Raw genomic sequence first — 22,821 nt, 5'->3', positions numbered from 1 at the left:
CAGCCAGCTAGCTTGTGTCAATATTTTTGTTTGCAGGCGCCATCAATGTTTAGCTTTTTGTAATCAGCTAATTGTGTCGATATTTCCCTCCCAATGCTGCAATATAGATCTGCTCAAATATCTCTGCAATTATTTTTTTAGTTTTTTTTAATAGGTTTAAGGATGTAAGAAGCTCAAAGTGTTTTTTATGTAATTTTCTCAAAAATTTTAATTTTTTTAGATTTTTCTATAAATATGTATATATCATGATAAAATCATAGTATCTCATGACACAAACTGTGTAAACTTATTTATGCTAATGGTATCTATTCTATTTAGGGTTTAGGATTAGAGTTAGGTGTGAAATTTAGAGTTTTAAAGTTTATGCTTTTGGGCCTAGAGCTTGAAATTTAAAATTTAGGATTACAATAGTCATTATTTTTTAGGATTATAGTACACATATTATGTACAATTTAGGCGTAATGGAAAAAAAATAAGTATCCATCCATGCCTACAGTTAGTTTTAGGTGTAAAGATTTTTTTTTGTTCAATGTATCTAACATTTCTAATTTTACTACCAAGTACTTACATCATAGAAGCCAATATTATTTGACGAATATTGACTTGTATCATGTTTATATTTTTTAATTTTTTATAATTTTTTTAAAATGCTATATTTTTCTAAAATCTTTAAAAAAAAAAACTCAAATCGGTACTACGAAAGTAGGAAGTCCAAAATGGGTATTCCATTTCGAAGGTGCAGATCTAAATTTATGAGCGGAAAACTATATGGTCGCCGACTTGGAATACGTTAGTTAACAAATAAAGTATTCATTGAGCTTTTGGTCATTGAAAGAAATCAGAGTATGCTTATCAAAAATTCAAAACAGTATACAAAATGTTTTACATTTTCATATGATAGTTTATACTCAGCCGCATGGACATTTCTGAGGAACAAAACTGAATTCTATATCATAATGTATCAAAATTAGTTCAAGTATCAAACCTGTTACGACTGCCCAGCCATTTCTCGGGTCAACCTTCTTCTTGTCCAACAAAAAGCACCCTTCCACTTAATCGGTGATTCAAGGATAATTACTCTGAAAACTCCAATGTTTCCTTCCCTAGTTATAAACCAGCACAACCTCATGGTTTTGTACGCTTTAAGTACAGAAGCATGCCGATGCTGGTTAAGACAATGGCACCCGCCAATAGACCTGTGTGAAAACCGACCCCTCCAGTTCCCTGGGCGGCCACAGTTGATTCTGACATTGTCTGTTGAGCGGAATCAGAAAAATCCAGATACAATCGTAAAACCTGTGAGAAAGGTAGACAGTTAAATTTAGAATAAGGAAACCAACAGCAGCAGCAAATGGTCCAATAAGAGAGAACAAAGTCCAATACAAACAATGAGTTACCTTTAGCCCCCGTGATCTCGTATGGTTAACGGCAGCAATAAGATCACCATCGGTGGTGAGTAAAACCTTATCACCTTCATCATCTTCATACTATATGAGTAATTGAGTACAGACAAGAAAATTTGAGAAAACCACAGAAAGTAAAGTACAAAATAAACAAATGAACGCATCAACTCACCAAGAGCTGAGGATGACTATGATCATTATGGGAACGAATTCTTTGTGTTATAGCTGATAAAAGCTCGTCTAAATTCTCATAACCTGAAGAAAAAGTATTAACTATGTGACTTTTCCATGCATGCAACATTATGGGAAACAGGATAATAGCCAAGCCTGCAAACATGCTTAACATCATATTTCGCTTCAAATTATCTCTTTTAATAATAAAGTCTGGGTGTGCATTAGGAAATCAGTGCATTGATGCTTGTGGGTATAAAATGATATGTATCTTTAAATATTCAGCTCAAATTCGTTACCAAGTGTATACGTACCAAAACTGAATCGATGTACACGACCCTTAGGATCCTCAAATTTGAAATAAAATGAGTTTCCAAGGCCTAGGGAAGGATAGGATGATAGCTTTCCAGCATCTGCCCCCTCCGATGTCATGATTGCCGATATTTCGCTGAAACAAACATTCTGCAGGGTTGGTTCATGTGTATAACATGTTGGAACCATAAGTGAGGCAGAATTAGTTACCTCTGTGTGTCATAATCATCTGGTGGCTGCAAAGAAAGGGCGGAATCCCAGAATTTTTGCATCAATGTGCTTGCCATGCCATTAACAGCTCCAGGGCTACTTTCAACCTTCAAAAGATGAAAATTTCAGAAATAAAAATTTAACTTGGGCCAAAGGAGTAAGAATACATAGAAAGCTAAACAGATACTGAACAATATTAACCATGTTCAAATAAGAAAAATACTACGACGTATATGTTAAAACCTTACTATAGGGAATTTTTCCCTCTAACTTTTTGCTTGTTACTAGTAAATTATATCCAGTAGGAAAATCCGTAGACATGCCAAGTGCAATTGAATGACTCATTACCATATCCAACAACAAGAGAAGAGATTAACATATATGCTGCCATATGTACAAGTATCACAACTCAAGTAGCATTGGTCTATAAGTATGAGATTTGGGAAGGTGTTGAAAATGTTCAGGCGAAACATTTTGAAGGTTGGTACTTGGAATTAGAAACAAGGTAAGAATAAAGTAATTGTCATAACGACCTTCAACATTTGCAACTTCCAATATTAAGGATTTCAACAAAACATTATGTAGATGGAAAGACTACTTTCCAACTTGATTTTTTATTGTTATAATGAATTTTAATTCATCTTGTTATCTAATAAGTCCATCACAGAACATATGAAGTTTACAACTAACTCTAGATACTTGAAGTGAATAGAATTGAGCTGAGCAAAGTGCTAACTTGCTCAAGCTCAAATTGTGAGAAATTTTATAGAGCTCAAGCATTGAGTCACTATGCTTTTCAAGCTTGAATACATCTGTTCAAGCAAACTTGGAAGTTGGCTTGACTCAAAATTGCACCATCATATGCTCTCTCTCATACAGGGTAAAGGTAATTCCTGGATCCGAGTACACAGAGACATCCTATATTAAAACCATGATTTGTTGCGTCTTTTGTTACTTACTTTTTTGAAGTATAAAAAAATGCTTTTGAAAATCATAATCATATATTTTGGGAAAAAAGTTTTCATGCTTGTTTTAATATATAACATAGTTATGTTAGGGTTTAGATATAGATTTTAGTTATTGATTCAATTTCTAATAAATTATTTTATTTTGCTTTTTAGAAACATTTTGCAAGCAAAAAAGCAGATAGGAAAAAGAAAGTAGGAAGCAACCAAATGGACCCCGAGTTCATAATCCTCCTATTACGCTTAATAGCCATTGCCTAAAATCCAATGCATAAACATGAAATACCTAACAATTTTGATAGACATAAATACAAATAAACACATACCATAGAAATTGCTGCATGAGTGATATGCAGAACATCTAGACAAGCAACAACAGTTCCATCTGCACAACAGCCATTTCGATGCATAAAACATCAAAGAATTGTAATTATAAAAATATATGGAAGAACCAAATCTCACCTTTCTCTAGAACAGGAAGATGTAAAAACTTCCCATCATGCATTATATGAAGTGCGTCAAGGATTGATGTTTCCACTCTCGCACATTCAGGGTTTGGTGTCATAACCTGAGGATTAAAAAAAAGATAGTTTGATTACAACAAGTATAAAAGACAAACATATAAAAAAGAAAGAATCAAAAGCTTAGAACCAGAAACCATTACACTAAAAAATTGCAATGTACAACTTGGGACCATATAATGTCAAGAACATGTTATAAAATTGATCATTCCATTCCAAGATCAAATACCAGTAGTATAATTAAGTGAAGTTAATATTCAATATAAATGCAAATGATCCTTTAGAAATAATTAAAACTTAAAAGATTCAAAATAAGTTCATGTTACAATTTTATTTAATCATCTCTGTGTATTTTATAAAAAGATTATGCACCATACATCACTGTAACTGTCCAAAGTAAAGCTATCCATGTTAATAGAATTGCTGATCAAAACACAGACAGGAACTGAAAATGAAATTTCAAGAGCCACAAATACAATTTACACGCAAAGACACAACATATAATATACTTCCCAAGGAAGTACCAAGACATATTCCTTAGATAAAAAATCTATTTACAAAATTGTCAAGCTTACCAATTACAATCATATAAATGCTCAACATGTTGCTAAAGTGTTTAGGCATAAAACAGAGTTGAAACTCAGTTTAAAATTTATTCCTACATAACAGTGGAGGGTGAATAGCAAAGGCTACAATGTACATCAAACCAAATGTACAAGAATGAACCTTTTCCACCAAAGTTAGCTCAGGGGAGAGATTTTGTGCTACAACTCGCATAAGGATGTCCCTTGAACTGCAATGCAAAGAGGAAAGCTAGTAAGCACACAAATATTGAAAGAGGTCTTCAAATCCGCACCAAATACATGTGATGGTGCAAAGAATCTCAAAAGCTAATATTAATCAATTCACGAGTTAAAAACAAAAGGTTACGTTAGTATCCCCTGAATTTTGTTCCCTGTCACTATAACAACTGAACTAACTCGCAGCTCTCGCATCTTTTTTGCAGCAACACAGACAGGATCCGATGATAAAACAATTGCAACCCTGGAAAATTAAGAAGATACTAGAACTGATAAAGCAAATAACAAAACGAGCAATACCATTTAGCAAATTGTATTTGTAACTAACAGGTCACTCGACGGATGAGATAGAAGAAAATACTTTGAATTTTCAGCAATTATTGTTGACAATGACGGCTTGAACATCCGCTCCCTCAAAGTTTCTATGAAGGCATACGGTGCTGAATAAAGCATGACAAACAAAACAAAATGTTAACAAGAAATCACAGGTTCCAACTTGTATGGTGTAACCATTAACCTATACCCTTTATCATCCATCAAGTAAAAAGATATGTACTAATTGACATAAATGTGTGCAGACCACTTGGACATAAATGCTTGCAAGGAAACTTGAACGTTAAGCCATTTCCATCCAAAAGTGCATTTTGAAACAATATGAAAAGTGTCAGTAAGTATCTATATGGGTGAATACTGTTGTAGAAACAGAGGCAACAAGAGTTTATCAAATATATGCATGCAGCGGCATTGAATCATTAGAATGTTATGATTACTAGTACAAAAGAAAGAAACTTAACCATTGCTTCCCCACTGGCGTTCAACTCCCACCACTGCAGCAGCAATTGCACTTCCTTGCTCAGCAGCCTTCTCCATTCTAGAGATGGCATCAAAAAGGCATTTTGCAATATCCAACATGGCAATCACTTCACCATTTTCCACAACAGGGAGATGCCTGAATTTTCCTGACAAAAGAACCAGTCACTCAGATTTAGTACATGTAGAACAGCATTTAAAGTTTAAAAACAGTATAGCTATTGTGATCAATCTTATTTCAGCTCTGCCATATATCAAGTCAATGCATTGCAGTTTTAACATGGCTTAGAAAAATTGTATAATAGCTTTCGACAAAGGCAAATTCAGAAATGACATTGGATTATTTGAAACTGTAGAAAACAGACTGTAGAAAACAGACAAGTCTGTTATTTTTATTCTTGTGTACATTCAGTAGAACATATTACATATTTATATACAAATTATGCATCTAAACTAGGAAACTCTAAGAAAGGAAACTAATCCTAGGAGATGTAATCCCTTGAAATAAGGGATTGAAAAAACAGAAAATAATTACATAATCTCTTAACTTAAGGGATTGACAACTCATTTCTATAATTCCTACACTCCCCCTCAAACTGGTGTATATATGTTGTATATACCCAGTTTGAATGACATCTCATCAAAAGTCACTCGTGGAAGGGCTTTGGTGAAGATATTTGCCAGCTGTTTTTTCGTCAGAATGTACTGCAGTTTTGCAACTCCATTGTTGACCTTCTCGTAAATAAAATGTCTGTCTATCTCAATGTGTTTCGTTCTATCATGCTGCACTGGATTTTTTGCTATACTCATAGTTGATTGACTGTCACTAAAAATCTCAAAATTCTTCTTGTCATCTAAGTCCAATTCTTTGAGCAGTCTTTTAATCCACATTCCTTCACATATTCCGAGAGCCATTGCTCTAAACTCTGACTCAGCACTACTTCGAGAGACAACAGCTTGTTTCTTACTTCTCCAAGTCACCAAATTACCCCAAACGTAGGTACAATAGCCAGTAATTGACCTTCTATCAGTTAATTCACCTCCCCAGCTTGCATCTGTATAAACCTTCACTGTTCTGTCTTGATTTTTTCTAAATATAAGTCCAGCTCCTGGGGTAAATTTTAAGAACCTTAAAATTCTGTTAACAGCTTCCAAATGTTCTTCTCGAGGATCACTCATATGTTGGCTGACAATGCTCACTGAGTATGCAATATCAGGCCTGATCAGTGACAGGTAGATTAACTTCCCAACTAACCTTCGGTAGGATTCCTTGTTTACTGGATTTTCAGTCATCTCCTTGCAAAATTTCAAGCCTGGCTCCATTGGAGTTTCAACTGGTTTGCAGTCGAGCATCCCAGTTTCTGCAAGAAGATCCAAAACATACTTACGCTGGTTTATGACCAGCCCTTCCTCGGACCTTGCAACTTTCATACCCAGGAAATACCTCATACTCCCTAAATCCTTGGTTTCAAACTCCTTTGCAAGATTCATCTTTAGCTTTTCTATTTCTTCTATATCACTGCCAGTTATAATCATATCATCTACATAGACAATTAGGAGGGTTATCTTACCACTCGGTGTAATTTTTCTGAATAATGTGTGATCTGCTTGGCTTTGTTTGAAACCATTCTGTGTCATAGCCTTAGCAAATCGATCAAACCAAGCCCTGGGAGACTGTTTTAAGCCATATAAGGATTTATTGAGCTTGCACACAGTTTTCTTAGTGACTTTTCCTTCTAATCCGGGGGGGACCTCCATGTATACCTCTTCTTCAAGGTTCCCATTCAGAAAAGCATTCTTTATGTCCAGCTGATGAAATTTCCAGTCCATGTTAACAGCTACTGATAACAATATTATGATGGTATTCAATTTTGCAACCGGTGCAAAAGTCTCCTGGTAGTCTGTTGAAACATTTTGATATTTCGATATAACAAATTAAGTTAAATGGATTTTAAGATTTTCCAAATGATTTTCTAAGTATATTCGATATAACTATTCGAATATCAAAACATTACTCCAAATATTTCAAAAATCATTTTTAATCCTTACTTAAGTGTAAAATTAAGTTTTAATCATAAAACAATTTCAAAATAATTTTACAAAGTATTTCGAACCAATTTAAAGCCAAAAAATTACAGATTGCTCAGAGGGAACCGATTCCCCCCCATAGAAGGAACCGATTCCCCCCTGAATGGTTTGGCTCCGAGATTTCCAGAATGCTCGGAGGGAACCGATTCCCCCATAGGAGGAACCGATTCCCCCTAAACAGTTTTGTTCCGAGAATTCCAGTATGCTCGGAGGGAACCGATCCCCCCCCAAGGGGGTACCGATTCCCCCATTGTACAACGGTCGAAATATTTGAATTTTACACTTAGGAACCGATTCCCTTCAAGGGGGAACCGATTCCCCCCACACTCCAAGCTGTTTTATTAAATGTTTTCACATTAAAACGGCTATAATATCTTCTCTAATCATCCCTAACATTCAGAAGTGATCCAAGGTGTATTTAAACAAGTTCTGAAGCCCTTGATCAGCAAGAAATCATAGAGAAACAAGAGAGAAAGCATCAAACACAAAGTTTGTGCAATTCAAGCCAATTTTCATTCAATATTCATTTTGCTTTCAAAGAACACTTATTGTGCTCATTTGTAATTTTCTTTGAGTGTTCTTTTCTTGTTCTAGAATTGTGCAAACATCTTACCTTGTGAGGTTTTCTTGTAAGTTTGCAAATTTGTAATCTTCTCTTTGAGAAAAGAGTGTTCTCAAGAGTTGGAGTATACTCTTAAGGGAATTGTAAGGTTATCTCTTTGGCCTCAAAAGAAAGAACAAATTAGTGAATTTGTTGGAAAATCCTTAGTGTGGATAGCTAAGGTAGTGGACGTAGACTTTGTTTGAGAAAGTCGAACCACTGTAAATCGCTGTGCAATTACTTTCAATTTTCTGCAAAAGCTTCCACAAAATTTTTTATTGCCAATTCACCCCCCTCTTGGCCAATTTCGTCATTCGATTAACTCAACAATTGGCATCAGAGCCTAACTCATTTGAAGGTTTAATCGCCTCTTGAGTCGATCCGGGAAGAGTTACATCGATTACTAAGTCATCAATGGCCTCCACTTCAAATTACGACTCCGGTCTCGATTCGATGCCCGTCAACAAGCCTCATTTCTTCAATGGAGCTAACTACGCCTATTGGAAGAATAGAATGATGTACTTCATTCAAGCAAGTGACATGGGAGCATGGAATGCCGTAGAAGAAGGATACATTAAGCCTATCACTCATCCAAGGTTGTGGAGTGAAGGAGATACAAAAATGTTCCAGCTCAACTCCAAAGCCATCCATATTATCTTTTGTGCTCTTGGACCAGATGAATACGGAAGAGTTTCATCATGTACAACCGCCAAAGAAATATGGGACAAGCTTCAAGTCACACATGAAGGTACCGATGAGGTAAAGAAATCAAAAATTAGTATTCTAACGCATAGCTATGAAAATTTCAGGATGAAACCAAATGAAGACATCAAAGCTATGACGGATAGATTTTCAACGATTGTCAATGGTCTCAAATCATATGGAGAGATCATCTCAAATGAAAAGCTTGTGAGGAAGTTAGTCTACTCCCTCCCAAAATCATGGCAATCAAAAGAAGACGGCAATCATCGAGTCTAAGGACCTATCGTCCTTAACTCTTGAAGAACTTATCGGTTCACTCCTCACTCATGAGATGATGCTTGAAGATGAGGTGGACCTTGATAAAGTTGAAGAGACACCAAAGGAGAAGGAGAAGAAGAAAAAACATTGGAGTTGCTCTCAAATCCACAAAAGATGAGAGTGATTCTAATGATGATGATGATGACGAGGAAATGGCATTGTTTGCCAAACGGTTCAGAAAAATGATAAGACCTTACCGAGGAAGAAAATTCAAACGAAATGAAGGCCTCAAAGATGAACCAAAAGAGAAGGACCCGATCATTTGCTATTAATGCAAAAAGCCAGGGCATGTCAAATATGATTGCCCACAATTGAAGAAGAAGGGTCAATCAAAGAATAAGCACAAGGCTCATGTGGCTACATGGAGCGATGAAGAAGGTTCCGATGAAGAAGAACAAGAAGTAGCAAACTTGTGCTTAATGGCATTCAGGGAAGATTCTAAGGTAACCTCTAACTCATCCGATTTTGATGATTTATCTTATGATGAGTTATTTGAGGAGTACAATGGGTTGGCTTCGGATTATGAGAAATTGTTTTTAAAATATAAAAATGATGTTTCAAAATTGAAAAATGAAAACAAACTCATATCCAAAACCAACAACGATCTTGAAAGTAAAATCAAAGATTTGCAAATCAAACTAGAAGAGTTTGAAAAGAAAAATTTAGATTTGCAAAATTTACTTTCAAAGATCAATGATGATCATCAAAAGAAAATTGATGATCTTAAAACTTCTTTTGATAAAGTTGGAACAAAACATTTTGAAAGAGGTGGAAATTCAGAATCCAACTTTGTTAGAAAAAGTTTTAGAAACTACAATCATAGAGGTCCCCAAAGAACCTCTAATGGAAAAATCATTAGAAGTATGTGGGTTCCTAAAGAACTCATTACTACTAAAGATAAAAATATCCTACACAAATGGATACCTAAGGGGACTAGGATTTTGGAAACTAATGAATATGGACCCAAAAGAATTTGGGTACCAAAAATCAAAAATTAATCTATGTTTGTAGGGAAAGGAGCATTGCTACAAGGCACGGGAAAAAAATTCAAACTCATGGTACCTTGATAGTGGATGCTCAAGACACATGACCGGAGACAAAAGCTGGTTCATAGAGCTTAACGTCAAAAACGGAGGAGAAGTGACTTTTGGTGATAATTCAAAAGGTCACATTGAAGGTATTGGTACAATAGGTAATACCTCTTACATACAAATTAAAAATGTTTTATATGTGAATGGATTAAAGCATAATCTATTGAGTATTAGTCAATTATGCGATAAGGGATTCAATGTCTTGTTTGAAATTAATGGTTGTAAAGTTATTGACATTGCTCTAACCGGATTATGCTTGTTGGTCATAGAATAGGAAACATTTACATGGTGCATTTAGATTCTATTGATATGACTAATTTGTGCCTAGTTGCTAAGGATGAACATGATATTTGGTTATGGCATAGGAGACTAGGACATGCTAGTATGAGTGTTTTGCAACGGCTAATTCAAGGTGATTTAGTTCGAGGGTTGCCTAAGCTTAAATTTGATAATGATAAAATCTGTGATGCTTGTGCTAAAGGAAAACAAAAGCGCATTTCTTTTAAATCCATTAATGACGTATCAACTAGTAGAGTATTACAATTGATCCATGTAGATCTTTTTGGGCCAACTAGGACTACTAGCTTGGGTGGAAAACAATATGCATTTGTCTTGGTAGATGACTATTCTAGATATACTTGGGTTCTATTTTTAAGTACTAAAGATGAAGCATTAGAACAGTTCATCACATTTTCAAAAATAATCCAAAATGAAAAAGGTTACTCTATAACTAGTGTTAGGAGTGATCATGGCACTGAATTTGAAAATCTTGGATATATTGATTTTTGTAATTCTAATGGTATTAGCCACAATTTTTCAGCACCTAGAACCCCTCAACAAAATGGAGTTGTTGAGAGGAAAAATCGAACTTTAGAAGAAATGGCTAGAACCATGCTTTGTGAAAATAATTTGCCAAAATATTTTTGGGCGGAAGCCACAAATACTGCTTGTTATGTTGTAAATCGAGTAATGATTAGGCCAATTTTAAAGAAAACTCCATATGAAATTCTCAAAAATAAAAAGCCTAACATTAGCTATTTTCATCCTTTTGGATGTAAATGTTTTGTTTTAAACAACAGTAAAGAAAACCTTGGCAAATTTGATGCTAAAAGTGATGAAGGAATTTTTCTGGGTTATTCCTTAAATTCTAAAGCTTATCGAGTATTTAATAAAAGAACTTTAGTTGTAGAAGAGTCTATACATGTTGTTTTCGATGATAATCCTCTTCCGAGGAAGGATTCTTGTGTGAATGATGATGTAGGTGTTATAAATTCAAATGACGCTAGACATGAAGTTGGAGAACCATCATCAAAGGAAGAAACGAAAAATGAGGAAACTCATGATCCTCTTGAGAATCCAACCATTGAAGAAAGGGAAATATCTTATCCAAGAGAGTACAACTATGTCAAGGGTGGTGAGATTATAGGTGATCCATCCAAAGGGGTAACAACTCGATCTTCTCTTAGAAATATTTGTGATTATGTTGCATTTATTTCATGCATAGAGCCTAAGAATATTAAAGAAGCATTAAATGATGAACATTGGATTATGGCTATGCAAGAAGAATTAAATCAATTTGAGAGAAGTAAAGTATGGACATTAGTTGAAAGGCCTTGTAATAAATCTACTGTAGATACTAGATGGGTGTTTAGGAATAAGCTTGATGAAAGTGGTAATATAGTGAGAAACAATGCTAGACTTGTTGCTCAAGGGTATACTCAAGAAGAAGGCATAGACTACGATGAAACATACGCTCCCGTAGCTAGGATGGAAGCAATTAGAATGTTATTAGCATTTGCATGTTTTCATGAATTTAAATTATATCAAATGGATGTTAAAAGTGCATTTTTAAATGGTTTTATAAAGGAAGAAGTGTATGTGGAACAACCTCCAGGTTTTGAAGATTCAAAATTTCCGGATCATGTTCTTAAATTGACAAAAGCTCTTTATGGTTTAAAACAAGCTCCTAGAGCTTGGTATGAAAGATTGTCAAATTTTTTAATTGAAAAAGGTTTTTCAAAAGGGAAGGTTGACACTACATTGTTTTTAAAGCATAAAGGTAAAGATTTATTAGTAGTTCAAATTTATGTTGATGATATAATATTTGGTTCTACTAATGATATTCTTTGCCAAGAATTTTCTAAGCTAATGCAAAGTGAGTTTGAGATGAGATGATGGGGGAGCTCTCATTTTTCTTGGGACTCCAAATCAAGCAAAGAAAAGATGGCATCTTCATTAATCAAGCTAAGTACGTCAAAGATATGCTCAAGAAGTTTGGACTGGAAATGGGAAACCTCATGACACTCCAATGAGCTCTTCAACAAAGCTTGACTTAGATGAAGGAGGTAAATGTATAGATGTTAAATTATATAGGTGATTGGCTCTTTGCTTTATCTAACTGCAAGTAGACCGGACATTATGTTTAGTGTTTGCTTATGTGCTAGATTTCAATCAGTCCTAAGGAATCACATTTACTAGCTGTTAAGAGAATCTTTAGATACCTTAAGGACACTCCTAGTTTAGGACTTTGGTATCCTAGAGACTCTAGTTTTAGCTTGCATGCTTTTTCTGATGCGGATTATGGAGGATGCAAATTAGATAGGAAAAGCACCTCCGGTACTTGCCAATTCCTTGGAAATATGTTGATTTCTTGGTTTTCAAAGAAACAAAATTGTGTTGCATTATCTACCACTGAAGCCGAATACATTTCAGCTGGTAGTTGCTGTGCACAAGTTTTATGGATGAAACAACAACTTTTTGATTATGGAATTGAAGTAGGTACCATTCCTATCAAGTGTGACAATACTAGTGCTATTTGTCTCACTAAAAATCCCATCCAACACTCTAGAACTAAACACATTGAAATAAGACATCACTTCATTAGAGACCATGTCACTAAGGAAGATGTAGTTCTAGAATTTGTCGATACTTTGCACCAATTAGCGGATATCTTTACAAAACCCTTAGACAAGGAAAGATTTTGGACACTTAGGAGAGAATTAGGTTTGACCAACCTATCTTCACTTAGTGTTTAAAATAATTTTAGCACTTTTAATAAATACTGAAAAATGCTTACTATAATAATTTTTGATTGCATTCTTGCTATTAGTAGGGGAGTTTGTGATTCTTAGTGAAAATTAATTTTATGTTCAAAATCGATTAAAGATTAATTTAATTGTTTGAACATAATTAATTTTTGATATATGAGTTGCCAATACCACTAGAAAAGATTAATTTAGCATTTTGTGCTTAAAAAATCGAATTTTAGTATTTTGGTACAGAGGGAATCGATCCCCCCTTGAGGGAACCGATTCCCCCTTTGAAGGGGAACCGATTCCCCCCACAGGGGAATCGATACCCCCCTGGGGTTCTGTTAAAATCGGGCAGAACACCCCAAAAACCCTCTTCTCTCCCTCTCTTCCGCCGTTCTTCACCTCCTATACCCTCAAATCTCCATTTTTGTCTCAAATCGATGATATTAATCGGAATTTACTTCAAATATCATCTTCTAAACCTGTTGAAATCATTAAAGTCGTGCAAACAACATCTAAATCCCCTCAATCTTCATCTTTCAAGGTAATTTTTCTAAACTCTCTATTTCATTATTTTTGAACATAGGATTAGTTGTAATTAGTTCTAGGTTGAAATAGTGATCGGACATTGATTGTTTAGTGAATAGAAACTAGATGTTACAACTAATTCATCAAAACACAGAATTTTCAAAAACTTTAAATTTTCGAATTAATAAAAAAATGTTTTTCAAATATTGTGTTTTGATTAAATTATTGTTGTTGTTATGAAAAATATACATATATTGTTTCTCAAAACCATATTTTTCAAAAGTTTTTCAAAAAAAAAAAAAAAAACTTTGCCCATTAGGATTGATTTAGAGAATCTTGAAATTGAGGACTCATTTGAGTTTTGGATTAATTGAATTGCATACATTGTTTTAAAATTGCAGGTTATTCTATCTATTCCGATTTCCTTCACCATGTCAAATCCTAAACGTCCTAGTCTTTCTAGTCGTTCTAGTCGTCAACCAAATCCTCCTCATATCCTCAAAATCCTATTCCAAATCTTGATCCTAACTTGACTATTCAAAATTCTTGTTTCAATCAACCGGGTCCTAAAGATTATCGTTATTGGTTTTACCAATATTTTGACTCTATAAGATTAGGGAAGAACGTATCCCATCTCTTCAAACTATGGTTGACATAACTTTAAATATCTCCCTATCTTGCACGAATGGAAATTTGATAAACTTTTCGAACTTGAACCCATTGTCTATCATCAACTTGTTCGTATCTTCTACTGTAATGCCGTTTGTATCAAAATCGTGACAAAACCAAAACCATAGGAGTGCGTTCCTACCTCCTAGGTCAATATTTCCATCTTGGTCAATATTTCCATCTTGATCCGGATTACATAGCCAATGCCTTAGGCTTGGATAATGAAGGTTTATCAAACGAAAAACAAGTTTTAGGCTCACGATATAAACGGAATGATAGTGCAAGTGTTTTAGATCTCCATGAGCGTTTCCTTCATCTCATGATCACTTGGTGGTTTCGACCATCCGGGGGTCGATATTCAACTCTTAGAGCTTTAATAAGAAACTCTGTTCTTCACTAGTTTACGGTTGTATTCTTAGTAATCTCTTTTCTAAAGCTGAACTCCGAGTTGGTCTAGATGCCTCATTTCCTCTTAAGAAACAATCAATCTTCTTTCTTTAACAAGAGCGGGATGGTGAAAATAAGGAACCGGTGCATGGTTCGATCTTCTACTCCGGGAGCTATTCTTCACAAGCTCCACCCGAAGCTGACGAAGATCCCGAGTTCGAACAATTAATGAGGGATATTGATGAAGCTGAAGAAGAACCTGAACAACCCGAGGAGCACGCACAACAATCGACTCAAATGCCTCCATATTTTCAATCCTTTATGGAGACATTTGATTCCGTTTGCTACAATGGATTCGCGCTTTTCCTCTATAGAGTCTCATTTATCCACAATGGGAGCTCAACATTAGAGATTCTTTAGGAATGCGTGCAACAATGAAGCACCAATGCTCGTATTAATGAACTAACTCATGAAATGGCTGCTATGCGAGCCCGTTTTCCACCTACCGATCCGGATGCTTGATTTTGTGTTTAGTTTTTACAACTTGAACAAAATGAATTGTTTCAACTTTTTGGATATTTTGGATTGTTTGATTTTGTGGATTGTTGGATTTTGGATTTATGAATAGTGTGAACTTATATGTTTATTCATTTTTGCATCATCATTAGCAATATGACCAATTTTGCCATATCACATTATTTATGAATATGATGAAACTAATGCTAACCTCTCTTTTGATTGTGATCTTAGCAGCTTAAGCTTAATAAATCAATGGCTAAATGATTTCAAAACCTTGTTTTACAATGTCTTTTTGATTTAACAAAAGGGGGAAAGAATAGGTGTTAATGTTTTACATAATAAATTGAAGAAGTGTTAAAGTAAGGGGGAGTAATTTCAAAACAAAACTTGATTTCAAAAATCTTAAAATTACTAAAAATTTTTGTTATATCAAAAAGGGGGAGATTGTTGAAACATTTTGATATTTCGATATAACAAATTAAGTTAAATGGATTTTAAGATTTTCCAAATGATTTTCTAAGTATATTCGATATAACTATTCGAATATCAAAACATACTCCAAATATTTCAAAAATCATTTTTAATCCTTACTTAAGTGAAAATTAAGTTTTAATCATAAAACAATTTCAAATATTTTACAAAGTATTTCGAACCAATTTAAAGCCAAAATTACAGATTGCTCAGAGGGAACCGATTCCCCCCCATAGGAGGAACCGATTTCCCCCTGAATGGTTTGGCTCCGAGATTTCCAGAATGCTCGGAGGGAACCGATTCCCCCATAGGAGGAACCGATTCCCCCCTAAACAGTTTTGTTCCGAGAATTCCAGTATGCTCGGAGGGAACCGATCCCCCCCAAGGGGGTACCGATTCCCCCATTGTACAACGGTCGAAATATTTGAATTTTACTCTTAGGAACCGATTCCCTTCAAGGGGGAACCGATTCCCCCCACACTCCAAGCTGTTTTATTAAATGTTTTCACACTAAAACGGCTATAATATCTTCTCTAATCATCCCCAACGTTCAGAGGTGATCCAAGGTGTATTTAAACAAGTTCTGAAGCCCTTGATTAGCAAGAAATCATAGAGAAACAAGAGAGAAAGCATCAAACACAAAGTTTGTGCAATTCAAGTCAATTTTCATTCAATATTCATTTTGCTTTCAAAGAACACTTATTGTGCTCATTTGTAATTTTCTTTGAGTGTTCTTTTCTTGTTTCTAGAATTGTGCAAACATCTTACCTTGTGAGTTTTTTGTAAGTTTGCAAATTTGTAATCTTCTCTTTGAGAAAAGAGTGTTCTCAAGAGTTGGGGTATACTCTTGAGGGAATTGTAAGTTATCTCTTTGGCCTCAAAGAAAGAACAAATTAGTGAATTTGTTGGAAAATCCTTAGTGTGGATAGCTAAGGTAGTGGACGTAGACTTTGTTGAGAAAGTCGAACCACTGTAAATCGCTGTGCATTACTTTCAATTTTCTGCAAAAGCTTCCACAAAATTTTTTATTGCCAATTCACCCCCCTCTTGGCCAATTTCGTCATTCGATTAACTCAACATAGTCGATGCCATAGGACTGAGAAAAACCTTTAGCAACCAGCATTGCCTTGTATCTTTCCACACTCCCATCCGAATGATATTTGACTGTGAATATCCACCTGCATCCAACAGCTCTCTTCCCTTTTGGAAATCTGTCAAACTCCATGTTTTATTCTTTTGCAATGCTTTTTATCTCTTTCTTCCACGGCCTTTTTCCACTCAGGAGATTGAAATGCTTCTGTCACATTTCTTGGGATTTTCACAGTGTTAATACTGGCAGTGAAGGCCCTGAAATTATACTGTAATTTCCCATATGCAACATACTTATTTATGGGATGAACGTGCATTTTCTTACCCCCTTCTTAAAGCAATAGGAAAGTCATCAAGATCACCACACTCCCATCCGAATGATTTGACTGTGAATATCCACCTGCATCCACAGCTCTCTTCCCTTTTGGAAAATCTGTCAAACTCCATGTTTTATTCTTTTGCAATGCTTTTCTTCTTTCTCCACGGCCTTTTTCCACTCAGGAGATTGAAATGCTTCTGTCACATTTCTTGGGATTTTCACAGTGTTAATACTGGCAGTGAAGGCCCTGAAATTATACTGTAATTTCCCATATGCAACATACTTATTTATGGGATGAACAGCATTTTCTTACCCCCTTCTTATAGCAATAGGAAAGTCATCAAGATCACAGTAGTAGCCTCTTGGTAACCATCATTACCTTCTGTTTCAGCTGCAACAGGATCCGAATCTGGTTCTTGGCAAATGCTAGCTGACTTTCTTCAGCAACATCTTTCCTTCTTCTTGAGTAAACACTAAGTTGTTTCGGTTGGGGATTATGGTTTCAGGGTCATTGTTAGCATTTTGGTAGTGGTGGAAGGTGTTTTTGCACGGACTGAGTGCTGAGATAAGGAGAAGATAATTCATCAGAGTTATTTAGGTTATCCATCACCCTCCTAGGAACTGGGACAGTGCTAGCTGGCTTTGGGAGACAGTAATAGGTAAGGAAAGGATAGTTGTAAAGAATATCGTTTTGAACAGGTTGAATTCCTTGTAACTAATAGGCTGTAAAAAATATCGGTTTGAACAGGCTGAAATTCCTTGTAACTCTCCCCCTGAATTTCTGTTCTTGAAAATAAGGTTGGTTTTCAAAAATGTAACATCAAAGGAGACATAGGTCTTTTTGGTTGAAGGTGAGTAACACTGTAACCCTTTCTGACTCGAAGAATAGCCCAAGAACACCCTTTATGGACCTAGGATCTAATTTCCCTCTGTTGTGGATATGAACAAAGGCTGTACACCCAAACACCCGAGGAAAAGACTTGAGTTTAAATGTTTAAAATGGGATACAGCTGAAACAGAACCTTAGTAGGAATTTTGAAATCTAAGGTTTTACTTGGCATTCTATTGATGAGGTAAGTGGCTGTAAGAAGAGCTCCCCCCAAAGATACTTAGGAGCATTAGCAGCAAACATAAGAGACCTAGTAACCTCTAGAAGATGTCTATTTTCCTTTCTGCTACCCGTTTTTTGTTGTGTTGACACAAGAAGTAAGGTGAAAATGCATTTTTCCTTAAAGAACCCAAGGGTTTTATTCAAATACTCACTCCCATTTGTCACTCCTTAGAATTTGATTTTTGTGTCAAATTGGGTTTCAACTTTTTGATAAAAACTTTTAAAGAGAGACTCAACCTCAGATTTTTCTCTCATTAAGAAAACCCATGTTGTCCTAGAGTAATCATCTATAAAAGACACAAACCACTTATACCCAGAAATACTTTTGACAGGAGAAGGGCCCCAAATGTCACTATGGATGATGAAAAAAGGTGTTGTTGGTTCAATTTGGCTGGAATATATGGTTTTCTGGTGTTTGGCCATTTGACAATTTCACAGGAAAACAAACGGATCTTTATTAATGAATAAGTTCGGTAACATTTTGGAAAGATAGAAAAATTAGGATGACCTAATCTAGAGTGCCATAACATAATTTTATTGGTATTGAGATCAGAAGATAAAATTGGTTTCCTAAGAGCACTAGATAAGGCATGATTATGAGATGCTTTACCTCCAAGGGTGTACAATCCTTTGCCCAGCCTAGCACTGCCAATCACCCTCTTCGAGCCCTGTGTCTGAAAAATGCAACCACCAGTACCAAACACAACATTACAACCAAAATCTTTAATTAATTTGCTGACTGACAACAGATTGCATGCAAGTCTAGGAACATAGAGGACATTATGAAGTAGTAGATTTTTGGTTTAATGTAACAGAACCACTCCCTTTGACTGTAGTGAGAGAACCATCTGCTATTTTGATAGAAGCTGGTAAGTGTTTTCACTATATTCCTCCAAGATATTAATATTCCTGTCATATGATCTGATGCACCCGAGTCTATTATCCATTGTACCGAGGAAGCATATGGATTATTTCCATCAGTAGTAGTAAAGTCACATTTGTAGGCTTGGCTGTCATACTGCTCAAAATCTGCTGCAGTTCCTCTATCTGTTTCTTGCTAAAACTGCTTGAGGAATCATCTTGAGAGGCAATGTGAGGCTCCTTTTGAAACCTCGACCGTGTGTGCTGCCAATCGGCTGGTTTTCCGTGCAGCTTCCAACATTGATCTATCATATGGACTGGCTTCTTACAATGTTCATACCAAAGGCGATTTTTCCTCTGTTGCTTTGAAAATTTGAAAACTGAAATCTGAAAATTAGATTGAGAGGGGCTGGTCTGGGAAGTGATTTCGGATGCTGAGGGATCCGGATTAGCCATGAAAAAAATAGAGTTGAATAGGAATTGATTTAAAGAGAAGCGGAAATCGGATTGATCGCTCTAACCTGATACCATGTAGAAAACAGACTGTAGAAAACAAACAAGTCTGTTATTTTTATTCTTGTGTACATTTAGTAGAACATATTACATATTTATATACAAATTATGCCTTTAAACTAGGAAACTCTAAGAAAGGAAACTAATCCTAGGAGATGTAATCCCTTGAAATAAGGGATTGAAAAAACAGAAAATAATTACATAATCTCTTAACTTAAGGGATTGACAACTCATTTCTATAATTCCTACAGAAACCACACATGCACATTTATGATTAGGGACCATATAAAACCATAAAACATACTTATAATTAAGGTTATTACAAAGTAGTAAATAAATATTTGATGGTTATTTATAATTCCTGCCAAGCCAGTCATAACAAGACGTGCATAAGAATCTAATTATAACACCAAATATTGGCTTTGTCATGTATCTTCCTCACAGATAATTAGCTGCAATGAGCCTCATGAACTAAAAGAAAGCAACTATTTTCTTCCATCACTCCATCCACACCCCAAGTCTTCTACAAGTCTCTTTTTCTCAGCAGCAAATATCTTGCAAGAAAATCAATTACCAATTTACCATTCAGTTTGAACCGTTACAACATGCCAAAGTTCATTCCAAACACTGTCCAAGATGTATCCAATTATTTCTTTAAGACAATTTAAATCGGGTTTTGTGCTGAAAGTAACATAATCAAGTACCTTGAACCATCTTCTGAAGTGCATCGATGGCCAAAGAGTCCGAATTAACAAAAATTGGACTACGTGTCATGATCTTAGATACTACTGTTTGCTCCGGCCTCAACCCTTCTGCTATTACTCTAGTGGCAATGTCCTGTCAATTACAATATATAAATTTACAGTTTTACACACTACACGATAACATGGAAGAAATAAAACAGTACACGGATGCTAAATAAAATTAAAAATAAAAACCTTGTCAGTAACGATCCCAGAGAGTAAGCCATTGGCATCTGTGAGCAACACGGCATCCATACGACGAGCTGACATTCGCCTACAAGCCTCGAACACAGTGGTTCCTTCAGGGATGGTGAGGGCTTTGGACAACCTCAGTTTCTTCACCGCCCTCTCGCCATTGATGGAACTGGCAAAACAAGGAACTAGAAACCTTCGTAAAACAACATTTAGCAACATACAAAATTCAAAAGAAATAAGTCAGAGTAGGGAACTAACGAGGGAGAAGTGGGCATGGCATTGTCGGAGGTGTGAGACTTGTCGGGGGCAGAAAGGCCTCTTCTATGAGAATTCCGACGGGATTGCGGCGGGAGAGGCACCGATTGGTTGGTCATTTTCTCGATTGATTTTGCTCAATTCTCGATCGATCGAAAAAAACTTTTGAAGAAGATGAAAGGTTATTAGGGTTTGGCAACTTGAGTGGCCTTCCCTCGTTGACCACTCCCTTTCTCTTCCTTGGTGATTTGTTTCAGACTTTCAGAGCTTCAGCCTCACTGTTGTTCCTTTTTTCTTTTTTTCCCCTGAGGCATCATGATTTCATTACTACTATTCCCTTTTTTTTTTAAACAAGTGTTTAACTTATCTTTTATCAAAATAGATATTAAAAGCATTTAATTTTTTCATTTAAATACCTAAAGTATTATTTAATTAATGTCATATGTCAATGTTTTTAGATTTTAAATAAAAAAATTAAATACTTTAGTTATCTATTTTGACAAAGAATATTTTAAGTATTTATTTTGATTAAAAATATAAATTTAAGTACTTATTTCGATAAAAAATACTCTAAATATTTAGATGAAAAAAATATATTTTAGTTACTTATTTATAAGGATTAATATAAAAATAAGTGCCTAAACTATACTCAAATTTGACTTTTGGTGCTTAAAGAATTTTTTGTTAAAAATATGTGTCTAATATTTTCTCTGTTGCATTTTAGGTACCAACCATTAAAAAAATCTGTTAAAGGATACATGTCACATTCAAATTTTTTTTCAATTTTTTTAAATAATGTTTTATTTTAAAGAAAAAAATTAGAAAATATAAAACGTGACACATGTCACATAACTGGTTCCTTTTAAAGGTAGCTACCTAAAAGTGTAACAGAGAAAATATTAGGTATTTATTTTTAACAAAAGAAATAGGCATCAAAAATCAATTTTAAGTATAATTTAAACGCTTATTTTTTTATTAAGTCAATTTATAATATAAGCATATATATATATTGTCACAAACCATTGGTCCGCGACCGAGTTAAGTATGGGTCAAACCAGTCAAGACGTATCCAGACCCTTCTGGGCCACCCTGTGACGTCACCAGACCACCATAGGGGATCCACCAAACCACCTTGAGCCACCATAATAGCTTGCAGAAGCATCTTGGGCCATTTTAGCTTAAGCTGACCCGATTTGAATAAGTTTATTCTTATTTTAATTATTTTTATTTAATTATCTTTTATTTAATTATCCTAGCTATTGATTAGATTCAATTTCAGTCGTTGAATGTAAGGAGCATTTACTATAAATAGATGTTTACTCCCACCTCATTTTTCACTTAAAGTTGAGAATAAAAACTAAGTTATTCTCTCACTTTCTCTTGTTCTTTTGTTATGCATTTTTCCTTTTGAAGTTGTGTTAGCTTCCGTTCTTTTATCTAAGTGTTTTTACTTAGATTGTTCAAGCTGACATAGTTGTTTTCAATCAAAAAAGCGTCTAAGACCACATAGTTTCTAGTTTGAGATTCTAGAGGCGTGACAAGTGATATCAGAGCGTGTTTCAAAAAATAGAGATGGCCCCACAACAACAAGACGAAGTCTTAGCAGTCTAGCTTACTGACAACTGTAATATCGGGGAGAAGCAAGCAACATCCATGTATGTTGTTAGTTCGATAAAGAGATCCAAGAGGAGGTAGAACCCCTTTTGGTGAAGCTATAATCCTTGGACGAGGATCTATAAAAACTTGATGTCGTTTACAACAAGTTGGCAGAACGAATCAACACTTCAAACGACTTGGTAGTAAGTTTGAAAGAGAATATGACGACTCTTGTAAAGCAACAAGTGACAAATGTGGAGGCCAAGCTCATTGAAAGGATAAATGACCTTGAGAGTGAGCTACTTATGTACAAGATCGCCGTGAAGAATGGAGTGCGGGGTGAAGCCCAACCTTACCCAAAAGAGTTCAAGGGGTCGTAGACAACTCAAGATGTGGAGAATTTTATTTGGGACATGGAGCAATATTTCTGGGAATGGGTGTCAAAGATGATATCACCAAGGTAAACATTGCTTCTAGTTATTTAAGTGACGTCATTTTCTTGGGGTGGCGACACAGATATTCTGAGGCAAAGGACAAAGTC

At 35.3% G+C, this 22,821-nt stretch overlaps 1 protein-coding gene across 1 annotated transcript; it reads right to left on the bottom strand.

Annotated features, from left to right (window-relative positions):
• Positions 1-919: 919 nt before the first annotated feature.
• Positions 920-20,982, bottom strand: LOC120181352 (CBS domain-containing protein CBSCBSPB3). The gene is made up of 14 exons (XM_039186511.1): positions 20,688-20,982; positions 20,430-20,598; positions 20,196-20,328; positions 5,177-5,341; positions 4,744-4,822; positions 4,513-4,626; positions 4,309-4,375; positions 3,524-3,629; positions 3,388-3,446; positions 2,097-2,203; positions 1,889-2,022; positions 1,576-1,658; positions 1,398-1,487; positions 920-1,296 (listed from the first exon to the last, which is right to left on the bottom strand). The coding sequence occupies exons 1-14, from the start codon at positions 20,801-20,803 to the stop codon at positions 1,126-1,128; spliced, it is 1,593 nt and encodes a 530-aa protein (XP_039042442.1). The 5' UTR covers positions 20,804-20,982; the 3' UTR covers positions 920-1,125.
• Between the last annotated feature and the right edge of the window lie 1,839 nt (positions 20,983-22,821).

This window comes from Hibiscus syriacus, unplaced genomic scaffold (genome assembly GCF_006381635.1).
Source record: "Hibiscus syriacus cultivar Baekdansim isolate YM2019G1 unplaced genomic scaffold, ASM638163v2 tig00112523_pilon, whole genome shotgun sequence".
Classification (NCBI taxonomy): domain Eukaryota; kingdom Viridiplantae; phylum Streptophyta; class Magnoliopsida; order Malvales; family Malvaceae; genus Hibiscus; species Hibiscus syriacus.
This window is presented reverse-complemented; position numbering and strand designations above follow the sequence as displayed.

Bases quoted from the DNA above. Each gene is read 5' to 3' on its own strand.
- LOC120181352 (XM_039186511.1), bottom strand. From the start codon at position 20,803: ATGACCAACCAATCGGTGCCTCTCCCGCCGCAATCCCGTCGGAATTCT. The intron at 20,599-20,687 runs GTTAGTTCCCTA...TTGTTTTGCCAG, and splicing joins GCCATGCCCACTTCTCCCTC to TTCCATCAATGGCGAGAGGG. The intron at 1,297-1,397 runs GTAACTCATTGT...CCTTTCTCACAG, and splicing joins CGAGATCACGGGGGCTAAAG to GTTTTACGATTGTATCTGGA.